We start from the raw sequence: 15748 nt of genomic DNA on the forward strand, positions 1-15748 counted from the left end.
GAGGCACCATCAGCTTTCTTCACCACATTTGCTTATGCACCCGCTTTGTCTTCAGCAATAGTATTGGGAAGGTGAGCATCATAGAAAGCCAGTTTAATAGAACAAAGTGTTCTTGCATTGAGAAGTACTTGAGTGAAGGCCCAATGTCCATCTGCTACCTTAATACTAGACCTATAAATATAGGCACATAGATCTATTTCCCCATCATCATGTATAAATATATTTATATATGTACATGCCTGTATTAGATCTCTATAAATGCCCTTTGCCTCCTAGTTCTTTCCTCTAGCTCCTTTTACTTTCCTCTTGTCCCACTATCATGCTCAGCCTTCATTTGGGTTTAAGTATTTCCTCTCAGTTACATTGCCTAGGCCATTCTTATAACAGTCCAGGGACTGAGTTGGCCAGTGGTCTGTCTCAAGTCAATAGTGGAACAAGGAACAGAATTAGGTGCATCAAAAGGGGATGTGGTCAACAGCATTGATTGCCTTTTTTGGGGCATTGCTGTATGCCTAAGCTACAGAACGCAGAGTGGGGATTATTTAATAGTTCCTAATGACAACAGTATTCTGAAGTTATATTTATCCTCTGCTTAGTCAAACACCACCACAAACACCCATGGCACCTCTACAGTGCTGAGGAATTGCTAGAGACGTGGGTCTGCTCTCATTAAACAAAAAGCAATTGTCAAGTGATCCATTGCCAGAGCATTTCCTTCCTCTAAGGTCACTCACTGGTTCTGAGCAGAAAGAAGATGGAAACCAAAGGAATATGGTGAGCTGGTGAGAAATGTGTGTGCCTCGTGTGTAAAAACAACTGCTTTTACGATGCGACACACCTTGGGAACAAATAAAAAGTATTTGCCTAAACTATCCTTACACTGTATATTCTTTAGTGAGCACAAGCTGATCTGTACCATTCTGAAGCACCCACCCCCTTGAAGGGGAGAGGACTGAGCTAGACTTGGTGTTTATCCATTTTCTAGTACTAACATGCTTGGTAGGAGCCCTGGTGGCATAGCAGGTTATGTGTTCAGCTTCTAGCCTCAAGGTCAGCAGTTCAAACCCACCAGCCTCTCTGTGGGAGAAAAATGAGAGTTTCTGCTTCCACAAAGTTTATAGCCTCAGATATCCCAAGGGGGCAGTTCTACTTTGTCCTATTGGAAGGCTAGGAGTAAAAATCAAGCTCATGCTTGGTACAGTGGAGGATCTGCGAAAAAAGAAAAAGACTCCCAAAGAGATGGACCGACACAGTGGCTACCCCAATGGGTTCAACATAATAGCAATCGCAAAGATGACATCGGACTGTGTCCGGAGTGCTTCATCCTGTGATCCACAGGTTCGATATGAGTCAAGGCGGACTGGACAGCACCTGACAACACCAAGCAACACACATACAATAGCCATGTTATAAACATGAATAGAGCCATTGCAGATTCATTTCATTTGTCGCTTGATCAGGAGAGAAAAATGTGAAAATATCTAGTAACGAACAAGTGTGAGGTAATAAGTTAATTCAGAGCTTAGATATTGTCCAGCCAAAACGCCCAAGTAAGTACTGCATGGTTCCGCTGTGGTATTACACAGCTTCACTTTCTATCCAGAGACACAACCAGGACTGACACCATGTTGCAGGGCATCTTCTCAGAGGGTCCAGAAAGGCTGCAAGAGTAAAAGCCTAGCAAACCAGAGAAGAATAAACCTGCGAAGTTGACCAGGGATCAATTGTATGGACTTTGCCCAAGCCGAACTCACTGGCATCCAGGAAACTAAACACGCTGCTGTCAGCTCCCAGTGACCCTGCAGGCCAGACTAGAACTGCCTCGTGGAGGTTCCCAGGCTGGGCATTTATGGAAGATGGCTGCGTCTGCCTCCCTGGGTGCACCTGATAGGATCGCTCATGGGCTGGAACAACAGGCCTTTCTGTCAGCAGACAAGAGCTTCACCGCAGTATCAGCAGGCCCGTTTCAGCCAGGAGTTGAGTCTCAAAGGAATCATTTGAATTAGTATTCCCAGCCCAATTGCTGGCACATCATAACCTTCCAAGGAAACCCACTGCCATCCGGTTAATTCGGACCCACAGTGACCGTCTGCAGGGTTTCTGAGGCTGTGCATCTGTACTGGCGCAGATAGGTCCGTTTTCTTCTAGGAGCAGTTGGTGGGCTTGAACCACTGACCTTGTGGTTAGCCATTCCACACTTACCCAGCAGGGCCCCCAGAACTCCTCGGCACATGATGAATGCTTCAGAAATTTTAATTTCTTCTCCTAATGATTTTCTAAGTTGAGTAGATGTGCTTTATTGGGTTTTTCAATAAGTACGATCTGCTAACCAGACAACTGAGGAGAAATACATTTATAGAAATGAACTCCACAAGTCAGATTTTTTTTCCCCTTCTCCTTCCCATGGCATGCCCTGATTTTGTTCCGGATCCTACCCAGGCAGTCATTTGACCTGGCATCTCGCCCCAGCAGATGCACCATCTGACAGGAGATTCGGGGCTGAAGAAAACGATGCATTGAAAAGAGGGATTACTTTGTCCCCACTCAGAATAGAAAAAGGTTGCAGAACGTTGGCATTCGGAGTTTTGTACCTTCTGGGTCTCAGGTCTCAACTTGTCGGATCAGCTTTGGAAGAGAGAGTTAGTCTAAGACATGACCTAGACCCCAAACAGGTTACACGCAAGCTATTTCGTTCTTTGTGTGCACGGGCGGGCCTCCCAACTCCCGGAGGAACAGGCTTGGCCGAAAACAACCGACACACTTTTCCTGCTGGCACGTCTTTCTAAAACCGTGCCTCTTTCTGCAAGATTAACTGATACCATCTGTGAGTCTGCGGCCCTGCTTCCAGCCGGCGTGGCCCGCTGCCTGTTTGCTCCTCTGGCGTCTTTTCCCAGGGCAGGCCTCCCTGCTGCGGCTCGCTGATGGCCCGCTGCCGCGTCCGAGCGCCCGTCGCGTCCTGTAACCCCTGCTCCCAAACCTGCATCCAAGGCAAAAACAACCCTTCGGAGACAGACCCCGCCCACGGCCTGTGATAGGCCGCCTGGAATAGCAACAGCCTGTGTCACCCGCAAAGGGCAAAGCCTTCGGAAATAGAAACAAAGTTGGTCACAAATCACATTGCCGTGGCCTGAAGGGCTCTTTCCCCCCCCACCCACCCTTCCCCTCTCTGCACTTTTCTTTTAAAATGCTACCATGGAGAACGTGATCCGTCCGGTCTGCGGGGCGAGTGGGGGTGGACTGGTGCCCAGGAGCCGAGGGCCATGGTACCTGTTGAAAGCCCAGAGGAGCCTACGCTGCTGCCCCAGAAGGGGACAGCCACCGAGAAGGCTGATGGCAGCCGTGCAGCCCGCGGGGACCTGCATCCTCCCGGAGAGGCAAGAGGTAAAGTGAGCAAGGGAGCGTGCTGTGGGGTGGCTGGTGGGGCTGGAGACCCGGACACACACACACACACACCCCGGTGTGTGGGGGTGGGGACAGGGGACTGGACCTGGTGAGCGTGGGAGTGAGGAGTCACTAAAGGGGGTGATGATTGTTTTACTTCATTCCCCCTGGAACTGTGAGTTACGCACCCACTACTGGTAGGACAAGTCCCCCTCAAGGTGTGGACACAGGACGTGCTAAATCTTCCTTCTGGAAAAGTTGCTCTGTAAGATTACCCCACGTGCAAACACACGCGTGCGCACACGCGCACACGCACGGGCTCTGTTCCACTTGCTGGCACACCGTGGCCAGTAGACATCGCAACCACCATTTTGTAAATCAGACACTTGCCAAGGCGGCATCTAAGCGTTCCGTTCTGTGATGGTTCTTTCCAGAGTCATCGATACTACAGCTTTAAAAGAATAAAAACGACCTCCTAGCACCCGGCTGCGGTGGATCGGTTTGCGATCTCTGCTTTCTGTAAAAGCACCCTTCGGGACTGCGGTTGGTTGAATGCTTTTTCCAGACAGAAGTGGTATTTGGAAAAGTTTTCATTCATTTCAGTTACCCTTGCTGAACCAAACGCTTTCTCGCCGATTCCACGTTGACAGTCCTCACAAACACAGGGTGGTGTTCTGCTGATTCTTGTGATTCGTTCCGTGTCTCAAGGGAATAGGAACTGATTTTAATATTAACTGATATAAAAAGACACACTCTTCTTCCTTGTAGGCCTGCTCCATCTGGTCACAGCATACATTGCCAACCCGCACGTGGGCATTACATGAGTAACTACATAATACAAAGGGCACTTAGCTTTTCCCTTGGAGAAGACGTGTCTAACTTTCTGTTTGCACTGTGAGTCTGTCTGCTGTTCGAAGGGGCCCACGGCCCCTCATGCGAAGGCGTGAAGCTGCTCCTCTCCGGGAACTGAGAAGCTGCCGCTCGCTTCAGTGTTCCCCTCCGTGGTCAGCCTTCTCTTGCTTCCCCACTTCCGGTCACAAATGAGTAGTTGCAGTCAACTTTCTCTGTGGCCAGACCTGTACCCCTCTCTCCTAAGCAGAGCCCCCCCTTACTTGCTCGCCCCTCCTAAGTTTCCGATGAGCAGGCAACAATAAACACACTGCCCTCAATCGATGCTGACTCAGAGCGGGCCTGGGGGGCAGAGTGGAACAACCGTGTGGATTTCTGAGCCTGGGAATCTTCAGAGAGCAAAGAGCGTCACTTTTCTCCCAGGGCAAGGCTGGTGGCTTGGCCGTTAGCAGAGAAATGCTTACCCTACGACGCCACTTGTCAGCTCGCAAGGGAGCATGTATTGGATACAGAGAAATCCCTGCTCAGTTCTTTTCTCTGAATTCCTGAGAATGAACAGGGCTGCAATGTTGCCTGCAGAGTAAGTTGAGGTGGTCATGTTGGTAAAACGGCTTCCTCAGTAGGAGCAGAGTCCATGATAATGCCACCAAAAAGTTGAGCAGAACCTTTACCCAGAAGAGGCCTTTGTGGTTACAGTGAAGATTACCGATTGGGTTGTAGCCTGGCTCTTAACTTCCCAGTCACCGCCAGGAAAAGAACATGCAATACATGCTTCCTACAGCTGAGGACACACCAGAAAGCGCCCCAAAAGAGCAGCCGTGTATGCGGGTGCAGGGACATAGAGATGAAGGCATCCATCCTGCAACGGATTCTTCAAATTTAATTTTAAATGAATTTCTATTGCCTAGAAGAGGGACTCTGATCTATTTCCCTAAAATCTCAAATAGCTACAGCTTTGATTTGTGCTGTATGATACTTAGGTGACTTAAGTATGAATTTTCATACTTTGTAAATTTTACAGAATTGCCTTGATTATTCTTTGGCACAAGGATAATTATATGTGTGACTCTATATACATATATATATGTGACATATGAGCCCTCGTAGTGTAATGGTGACCCACTGGGTTGCTAACTACGAGGTGGCAGTTCAAAACCATCAGCTGCTTCTTGGGAGACCCGGCTTTTTATTCCCATAAAGAATTACAGTTTCGGAAACCCACAACTCTACCCTGCCCTATAGGGCCACTAAGAGTCAGCATTGACCCCAGGTACAGAACTGCTCCCTAAGGTTTCTAAGAGAGTAAATCTTTTAGGAAGCAGACAGCCTCATTTATCTCTCGTAGAGTGACTGGTAGGTTCAAACCACTGACTTTGTAGTTAGCGGCACAATGTATAACCCACTGTGCCACCATCAGGGCTCCCTCTTAGTATCATTAGGATGTCTTCAGAATTAAGGGGATCTGCTGAGCCAGTGAAATTCAAAACTGAGAGATCAGCTCGGAAGGTTATGGAAACTGCTTTTGGGGATTTGAAATCTTGATAGATTTTCTTGAAAGACATGGGATAATCATGGAGGCTTATTGGGAAGACGTTTTAAGAAAATCATCAACTATGTTAGTGAAGAAAAAGGCCAGGAAAGTTGCACTGAGAAAACATGTCCCCATGACATGACAGCAAAGTCTCCAAAGAGAAGCTGCACCTGCTCCTTCTCTGAGGGCAGTAAGGGCTGTCCTGTGAGCATCTCATTGGGAAGCCGTACCTTTACCTGCAGCCCTGATCTCTAACCGCCCACCCCCACCCCCCTCCACCCACCTCCCAGACCTCTTTTTGTTCTTCAAACTCAAAGAATATTTAAAAGGAATACAATTCGAGTCCCTGAAAGATGGGAAACCAGTTGTGTGACATGGTATATACTAAAGATTGAAGAATTCTTTGGGAAGAGATATAAGATGCAAAAACTCCCTTCAGAAATGTACAGACCTAAATGGAGGATATGTCAAACCTTCATTAAATGAAAATATAAAAATGTGAAACATTAGTTTATTAGCATTTTTTAAACAACTAAAAGTTTCACATTTTGACATTTTTTAATGAAGAATATTATGATAAGCCTTAACATCCTAGTAAATCTGGCTAAAATATAATCCCCCTATTAATTAAAGGTTTAATAACCTATCGGGCCCTAGAGCAAGTCCATTTTATATTTTAGTCTGGTTTACTAAGATGCTGAGGTTTAATGGGGGAAAAAAAATCTATCAAAGACTGCTTTCACCTTCTTTGTACTTACATTTTCTATGGTTTATTATATCTTATTAACTCATAATATTTAAGATACTATTATCATAATATACCTGCATTTGAAATGAGCAAATGAAGCCTCTAAGTCAATACCCTAGCTGGAAAAAATGAAAGCACAAAGAGAAATTATTATGAAACCCAGGACAAGGTAATTAAACCATTTAGGGTCCTGAAAAATAAAACAAAATGAAACAGAGAAACACCAAGTTCTCCTTTTCTTGAATTCTATTACACACACTGAAAAATGTTGGCAGGTCTTTCTCAGACAACTCCTCTTAAACTGAAAAGAATGTTTTGTTCCAGCGACTAGCAGCTCATGAACTGACACTCATTTTCAAGGATCTATGACGCAGTGGGCGTGTTTTCAGTTCAATGGCAATGGCCAAGATCTTGTCAGAATGGGCCTTACGGGACAGACCTGAACTCAATTTGAAATGCTCTTGCCTACACCAGGTGAGGTGAGGAAACAGACTTCCAGACCAAAAGAGTGGTTGCCTAGGTTACTCAGCAATTGACTGAGAATGAACCGTAGTGATCTCTGGCCTAGGCTGCCTTATGTCCAGGCCTTCATCTGCAGGCCTTGGATCTCCAGGCTTTTCCTATTTTATGATGCCAACAATTGGCTACAGAGAGGGTTTCCAAAATTCACCCGTTGCCCTCACCCATCAGCACTGCTTTTCTTCTCTGTTCAGCCTACAGGGTCCAAAAACAAGAGCAATTTATACTGCGTGAGTCTAAGTCTCCATTCAGTAGCCCTACTGGTCAAACAAATTATCTCAATCCCACAACACTGAGAACTGGACTCACGAAACAAAGGGCAACATTACATCCCCACTGAATAAAACCACAATGGTTGACCTCCAGTCCACTCTGATGCCCGGCAGCCCATGTGCAGTGTAGAACTGAGCTCCATACAATTTCCTCTTTCTCCTCTCTCTCTCTCTTTTTTTTTTTTTTACCTTATCTGTGATTTCGATGAGAGTTTACAGAACAGATTGGCTTTCCATTAAACAGTTCATACACATTTTGTTTTGTGACATTGGTTGCAATTTCCAAAAGGTATCAGTCCTCCCCCTCCTTCTTCCTTGTGTTTAATTGTTTAATTGTTTCCAATTAAATCATTTTTAAATCATTTCATTGGGAGCTTGTACAAACTCTTCTCACAATCCATACATTCATTCATTGTGTCAAGCACATTTGTACATTTGTTGCCATCATCACTCTCAAAACATTCGCTTTCTACTTGAGCCCTTGATATTGGGTCCTCATTGTTCTCCTCCCTCCCCCACCTTCCCTCTCTCATGAACCCTTGATACTTTAGAAATTATTATTATTATTTATTCATGTCTGACACTGACTGATGTCCTTCTTTCCTTCCTACCTTCAGTGCTTTATCATGGGAAACTGCTGCCCCGTTGACCGGCTATCGTTGATGGCTCTAAGAAATGTGTATCACCCTGTTGGTATTGTTCACTTAGAGGCCTGTCTATTGCTTGAGTGAAACCTGAGCCAGGAGAGCAAGCTTTGTTCCAGGCTAAGGGCCGAAGTCTCCGGGATTCTATCAGTTTCTATCACACCAATACACCTGATTCCTTAGGTCATTTCCAGCTTTGTTCTACGTTTTTTTCTCCCGCTTTATCCAGCACCTCCTATTGTGATCCCTTTCAGAGCAGTCAGAAACAGTAGCCAGGCACCGTCTAGTTCATCTGGTCTAAGGAGGATGGAAACTAGGTTCCAGAAGGTTCAATTAGAGCTTGGCATTCATTGTTTCCTTCTGTGGCTGATGTCACTCCTCTTTGCTTCAGTTATGGAGCCATCCATAGTTGAACTTTGAATGGCTGCTGCTAAGCTTCTAAGACCCCAGTCACTACTCATCAAAGTAGGTTGTAGAACACTGTCTTGGTGGACTATGCTATGCCAACTGCTTTTGGTATCCCTTGAGATTATAGTCCAGAACAATTCATTCCCTCAAGGAGTTGGGTTATGGGCATAACATTGCCCCCTGTATGCTCTGCTATACTCCTGGATATATTTACAATACATGAAAATATGTTTGTAGAAATGCCCTCTGTCAAACCTATGTCTATTTGTGAGTGAAGTCACATTTGCCTTCCCATCCTGATTCAGCTTAAATATCTCTCTATGTATTCACTCATAGATTCTGGTTATTAGTGTTAGTGCTGACTTTGGTATGCAATAATATTCATCTTTGTTGTCTTTCACTCTGTGCTTTTCCCAGTGTCTTCCTCCATAGATTTCTCGATCTTTTCTTTGCCTTTCTTCCAAGATGCTACAGGGTGTAATTGATCTTCCGTCTTTGGGCTTGCAGTCAAAACCACTTAATCAGAGATTCCTACATCCCATCTCAAGACCATTCTACATCCAAGATACCACAATCCTGGGGTTCCAGAAGCACACACTTCCACCAATCAAATGAATGTTCTATGGCAATGGTTCTCAAATATTTTTTAAACCAAATGAACTCCTTTTCACGAATGGGTATTAAGTCTTTAAGACCGTTTAACCGTCTTATGCTCAACTGACACAGGAGAGGCGGGGAGAGGAGAGAGTGTCAGCTAGTCTCCTTTCCTTCCATTTCTCACAGCCCTGAGAAGACTTCATGGAACAGAATCACAGTTAGCCGACCACATCTTGTCACTGCTCTGTCAGCCAGGCCATAGCTTTGAGGCTAGTGGCATATTTACTCACCCCCTACTTTGTCCTGGGCTCCGGGTTTAACCAGAACAGGGCCACCTGGAATTCAGACAGGTCTAGCTTTCTCTGGCTTGCTCAGACAGCCCAAGGAAAACCGACTTGTAGGTTAGACTGAGAAGATTATGGAGAGCAAAATTACCCAGAGGAAAGAGAAAATCAAACCAAAACCCACCAGTGGACAATGCTGTTGTGAGAGAAGGCATTGTAACTATGTTGTTGTTGTTAGGTATCACTGAATTGGTTCTACCTCATAGTGACCGTGTCTGCCACAGACTGAAACGATGCCTGGTCCGTGCCATCCTCACAACTGTGTTTACGTCTGAGCCCACTGTCACAGCCGCTGTGTCACTCCATCTTGCCCGGGATCTTCCTCTTTGTCCATGACCCTCTATATTACCAAGCAGGATGTCTTTCGCCAGGGATTGGCCTCTCCTGATAATGTGTCTAAGTGTATGTGAAAAATTCTTGTCATCCTTGCTTCTAAGGAGCATTCTTAGAATGCTTAGTATTTCTTCCAACACACATTTGTTTGTTCTTCTGGCAGTACACGTTAAGTGTCAATAGTCTTCGCCAGAACCATAATTCAAATGTATCTATTTTCTTTCATCATCCTTTTTCAATGTCCAATTTTCTCATGCATATGAGGCAACGGAAAACACATGGCTTGATCTAGGACACCATAGTCCTCAAAGTAACATTCTTGCTTTTCCACACATTCCAGAGGTCTCGTGCAGCCGATTTACTCAGTGCAATGCCGCTTTGGATCCATGAACATTGATCGTGGATCCAAGCAAGATGAAACCTTTGACCACTTCAATCTCTTCTCCATGTATCATGATGTTACTTACCTATGGTCCACTTGTGAGGATGTGGATTTTCTTTACATTGATTGGTAATCCATACTGAAGGCTGCAACCCTTGATCTTTATCATCAAGTAATTCAAGCCTTCCTCACTTTCAGCTTCTGCATATTGTAGGTTGTTGATAAGCCTTCCAATAGATTCTGCATTCTTCTTCAGAGAGTCCATCTTCTTGTGCTATTTGTTCGGCACACGGATTGAATAAGTCTGGTCAAAGGATACAACCCCACAGCACACCTTTCTTGATCTTAACCCATGAATTACCCACTTGTTCTCTTCACACAACTGTCTCTTGACCCATGTACAGATTCCGTATGTGCACATATGTGTCATACGATTCCCATTCTTCTCAATTCTAGCTAGTTTGTTATGACACACCCAGTCAAAGGCCTTTGCCTGGTCAATAAAATGCAAGGTAACATCATCTGGTGTTTTCCGCTTTCTATCGGATCCATCTCACATCAGCAATATCTCTTGTTCCACCTCCTCATCTGAATCTGGACTGAATTTCTTGCAGTTCTCTGTCAATGTACTACTGCAAGTATTTTTGCATGATCTTCAGAAAAAAAATTACTTCCATGTGTTATTAGGGATAGTGTTCTATGATTTGTGTATTCTGTTGGGTCACCTTTCTTTGGAATGGGTACAAATATGGATCTGTTCCAGTCAGTTGGCCAGGTAGCTGTCTTCCAAATTTCTTCAATTCAGGACTGGGTTGGAGCCTCTGAGTTTATAAGGTTTACGGCCAGTTTCATTTTTTGAGGGTTTCCATATGTTAAACATTTGCCAAACCCATAACAAAAACTGTTCCCCCCCCCATGTGAATAAAAAAAAATTGTAATTGAGTGAAGATTTACAGAGAAAATTATTTTCTTTCTTTTTTTAAAAAAATCAAATGTCCAAATGTGCTTGACACAATGGATGGATGTATGGATTGGGATAAGAGTTGTACAAGCACATTTGGACATTTGTTGCCATCATCGTTCTCAAAAGAGAAAATTATTTTCTATTCAGAAGTTAACATACTTTTTGTTTCATGTCATTGATTGTGATTTCTACAGTGTATCCCTCTAGGCTTCCTCCATTTCTCACAATTCTGAACGTCCCCTTTAGGTAGAGGCTGCCCTTTAGATCTCAAATGGTCCTTTCTTCTAAAGGAGTGTGGACCTCCCTAGTGCCTTGTTCCCCTCTGAGACCTGGCTGCTGTTTGGCTGAAAACTGAGCAATGGAGTTGGGTCCTCTTCCTGACCTGAAGAATGATTAAGGCCTTCATGGTTCTACCAGTTTCTATCTAAGCAATGAGGGTTTCTCCACAATTTCCCCTACTTTATCCAGAATCTTCTCATGTGATCCCCTTCTGAGCAGTTTACAGTGGTAGCCAGACACCATCGAATTCCTCTGGTCTCCAGGTGGTGAAAGTCAATGTTCATTTAGTCCAGGCATCCTCAAATTATGGCCCGCCAAGGACATTTATCCAGCCTGCCGGGTGTTTTAGCCCTGTTTGTTTTTTTACTTCAAATTAAGATATGTGCAGTGTGCATAGGAATTTGTTCATAGTATTTTTTAAACTATAGTCCGGCCCTCCAATGGGTCTGAGGGACAGTGAACTGGCCCCCTGTTTAAAAAGTTTGAGGACCCCTGATTTAGTCCATTGCTCCTATGGATTAAAAATTTCCATGCATTTTTCATTTCGTTCACCCAGCTTTCCCCAGGACAGGGAGAAATCTAGAGCCGCACATGAGATGGATGCTCATGAGCTTTTAAGACCCCAGTCACCGCTCATCAAAATAGGATGTAAATGTTATCTTTGAGGAGATTGTTATACCAGTTGGCTTCACTGTCCTCTGAACTCATTGTCCTGTGTCCCCATGCCCAGGAACTCACTGCTTCAAGGTGTTTGTTAATGTCTGTTTTCATAAATTTCCCCTCTGTATGCTCCACCCCATTCACGGAAATACTTGTAGCATAGGTACATAGCAACATATACATATTCTCTATGAAACACATATATGTACGTGTGTGTTTGTTTATTGTGCGTATAGTCTCTCTCCCTCCTATACCAATCAGCCTGCCTGTCTATCTATAAATCTTCTCTTGTTGCTGGTAGGTGCCTTCAAGCTGGTGCTGACATACAGCGACCCTGTGCGCCCCAGAACAGCACCCTGTCTGGTCGTGTGCCACCTTCACAATGATTCCATGTGCACCCATTGCTGCAGCACTGTATCAAGCCACCTCCTTGATGCTCCTCCTTGTGTTCGCTGACCTACTTTAGCAAACATGACCTCCTTTTCCAAGGAATGTTCTCTTCTGTTAACATGTTTGAAACACATGAGGCAGAGTCTCACCATCTTCGCTTCTCAGGAGCCTTCTGCCTGTCTTTCTTCTGAGACAGGTGTGCCCATTCTTGTGGCAGGACATGGTATTTTTCACCAGCACCCTAATTCAAATGGATCGATTCTTCTGGTCTTCCTGATTCACTGTCCAACTTTAACATGCATATGAGACTACGAAAAATACCCTGAGTTAGGTAAGGCCCATCTTCCTCCTCTAAGTGACAGTCTTGTCAATCAATACTTGGAAGAGGTTCTGTGCCGCAGGTTTAGCCTGCGTAACGCACCGTTTTCTCTCTTGACTCCTGCTTGCGTGAACATGGATTGCGGAGACAAGTAAAAGGAGATCCTTGAAAACTCCTGTCTTTAGTCTGCTTATCACGATGTGACCTGTTGGTTCAGTGGTGAGAATATTGGTTTTGTTTACATTGAGTTCTAATCCATATTGCAGGCTAAAATCCTTGATATTCATCAGCAAATAATTCAAGTCCTCCTTACTTTCAGCAAGCAAAGTTATATCATCTGTGTATCATAAGTTCTTTTTTTTGAATTGTTTTATTAGGGGCTCATACAACTCTCATACAATCCATACATACATCAATTCTGTAAAGCACATTTGTACATTCATCGCCCTCATCATTCTCAAAACATTTGTTCTCCACCTAAGCCCCTGGCATCAGCTCCTCATTTCCCCCTCTCCCCCCTCCCTCATGAACCCTTGATAATTTATAAATTATTATTTTGTCATATCTTGCCCTGTCCGACGTCTCCCTTCACCCACTTTTCTGTTGTAGGTCCCCCAGGGAGGCGGTCACATGTAGATCCTTGTCATCGGTTCCCCGTTTCCAACCCACCCTCTCTCCACCCTCCGAGTATCGCCACTCACATCACTGGTGCATCATAGGTTCTTAACAAGCCTTCTTCCAAATCTGACACTGGGTTCTTCTTCACAGAGCCCAGCTTCCCTGGTTATTTGCTCAGCAGACAGGTTGAATTAATTTGGTGAAATGCTACCGCCCTGACGCACACTTTCCTGACTTTAAACCCTGCGGGAGTCCAAGAACCACTGCTTCTTGGTCCATGGACAGGCACCGCATGAGCACAGTAAAATATTCTGGAATGAATCATTCTTCTCAATGTTATCCATGCTTTATAATGGTCGAGATGGTCAAACGCCTTCGCATAACCAATAAAATGCAAGTAAATATCTTTCTGGCATTCTTTGCGTTTAGCCAAGCTTCATTTGGCTTAAGCAACAATGTCACTTGTGCCTCATCATCTTCTGAATCTTGCATGAGTTTCTGACGGCTCCCTATCATTGCACTGCTGCAACGGTTGTCAGCAAAATCTTAATTGTGTGTGATATTAATAATACTATTAAGTGATTTCTATATTCTCTTGGGTCACCTTTCTTTGCAATAGGCACAAACATGGATCTAATCAGATAGCTAAGTAGCTGTCCTCTAAATTTCAGGGCATGAACTAGTGAGTACCTTGTCAACCTGTTGAAACAATTCAATGGGTGTTCTCCAATTCTTGATGTCTTGTTTTTGTTTTTTGCTAATACCTTCATTGAAGCTTAGGGTTCTTTCTTTGATACGATCAGTTCTTGACCATATGTTACATCTTGCTTCCTGTCATTTTAAGTCATGCCCCATCAGGCAATGAAGGTGCTGAAAGCTTTACTCTACCCCCACCGCTATGGTTGATTCTACTTTCAGGTGGCAACTCTTCCCCAGTCGTATTTTGAGTGCCTTCCATCCTGATGGGGCTCATCTTGTAATGCTATATCTGAAAAATTTTCATTGCTACTAAGCAAGTTGTCAGTGGCGAATTCCACAGAGGTGGAGGGTCCATCCCTTCTTTGCAGTCTGCTCTTCATCCAGTATCTCCACTAAAATGTGGAGGTCCACTCACCTGGGTGACCCTGATGAGACTTAAAATACAAGTGACATAGCTCCCAGCAAAACTGCTAGCTGGTCAGTGGTTCAAACATAGCAGCCACCCATGGGAGAAACGTGCCAGTCTGCTGCCACACAAACGGCAGCCTTGGAAACCCTGTGGGGCAGTGCAACCACAGTCATTCGGCTCACTGTGAGCCAGAATGGACTCGGTGGCAATGGGTTTGGCCTGTGGAGCTAGGCTGCTGTAAAGAGCTCTGGTTGTACGTGGTGAGGTGCTCACATGCTAAGTAATGGGTTAGCACTTGGAACCCACCAGCCCTTCCGTGGAAGAAAGATGCAGCAGTTCGTTTCCATGGAAACCTGATGAGGCAGTTCTTCTCTGTCCTGCAGGGTCCTTAGGGCTCAGAATGGACTCAACCACAACGGGATACGGATACATTGTTATGTCTGGACATGAGACTGGGTTAAAGGTTGCCATCTCCTCTTTCAGTCCAGTTAGCATCTCTCTATTACTGTGTAAACCCAAACAAGTAAACGTATTGCCATCAAGTCAATGCTGACTCATAGTGACCTTGTATGACAGGGTAGAATTGCCCCCGTGGGTCTCCAAGACTAGAACTCTTTACAGGATTAGAAAGCCCCGTCTTTCTCCTATGCCACCAAGACTCCTTCTATCACTATATATGAAACCTTATTTTCAAATCAAATCAAAGGTCTCAAGTTGATACATTTCATGACTTTGAGTTCTATGGGGCTTTCACAGCAGGGAAAAGTCTCATCAGTGGTTCTCAACCTGTGGGTCACGACCCCTTTGGGGGTCAAACGGCCTTTTCACAGGAGTTGCCTGATTCTGATACTGTTAAGTAGCAAAATTACAGTTAGGAAGTAGCAACAAAAATAATTTTATAGTTGGGGGGGTCACCACAGCATGAGGAACTATATTAAAAGGTTGCGGTATTAGGAAGGTTGAGAACCACTGCTCTAAATGAACACAACAGGAGGTTTCACAGCAAACTCTAGGTGGTGTTTGGTTGTCATAACAGCGCTCTTGCTTCCCCTGAAGGGCAGAATATCAAGAAAGGACAGCGAGGTGTTCTCCCTTTGCCAGCACCTTTCAGCCACCTCAGCAGGAGCTGCCAAAGCAGTGCCTGGCAGATATGGAAGTAGTCGGCCCAAAGAGTAGCCAAGGCAACAGGACCTGCCCCACAGGTTTGGCACTAGTTAGCCACACCACTGTGCTTGAACTGGGTTTTACAGCTAATATTTATTCTGCTTTTGTCAATGCCCTTATCTCAATTGTTAAATGTTTTTAACATCATCCTTCTCTCTCTCAGATCCAGAGCAAGAGCTGAAAAGCTCTTGTGTCAACCGCCTGCATGGCAGGTGGTAGCTGAACAGACTGAACATGG

At 44.8% G+C, this 15748-nt stretch overlaps 1 protein-coding gene across 1 annotated transcript in view; it reads left to right on the forward strand.

The window, feature by feature from the left end:
• Window positions 1–3132: 3132 nt before the first annotated feature.
• Window positions 3133–15748, forward strand: part of SLC2A12 (solute carrier family 2 member 12) — a 77428-nt gene continuing 64812 nt past the window's right edge. The window contains exon 1 of the mRNA XM_030886851.2: window positions 3133–3381. Coding sequence (XP_030742711.2) covers window positions 3261–3381 — 121 coding nt within the window. The 5' untranslated portion in view covers window positions 3133–3260. The remainder of the gene's footprint in view (window positions 3382–15748) is intronic.

The sequence above is a fragment of the Echinops telfairi genome, unplaced genomic scaffold (genome assembly GCF_000313985.2).
Source record: "Echinops telfairi isolate 266 unplaced genomic scaffold, ASM31398v2 ScPeMD7_3533;HRSCAF=4204_0, whole genome shotgun sequence".
Taxonomy (NCBI): domain Eukaryota; kingdom Metazoa; phylum Chordata; class Mammalia; order Afrosoricida; family Tenrecidae; genus Echinops; species Echinops telfairi.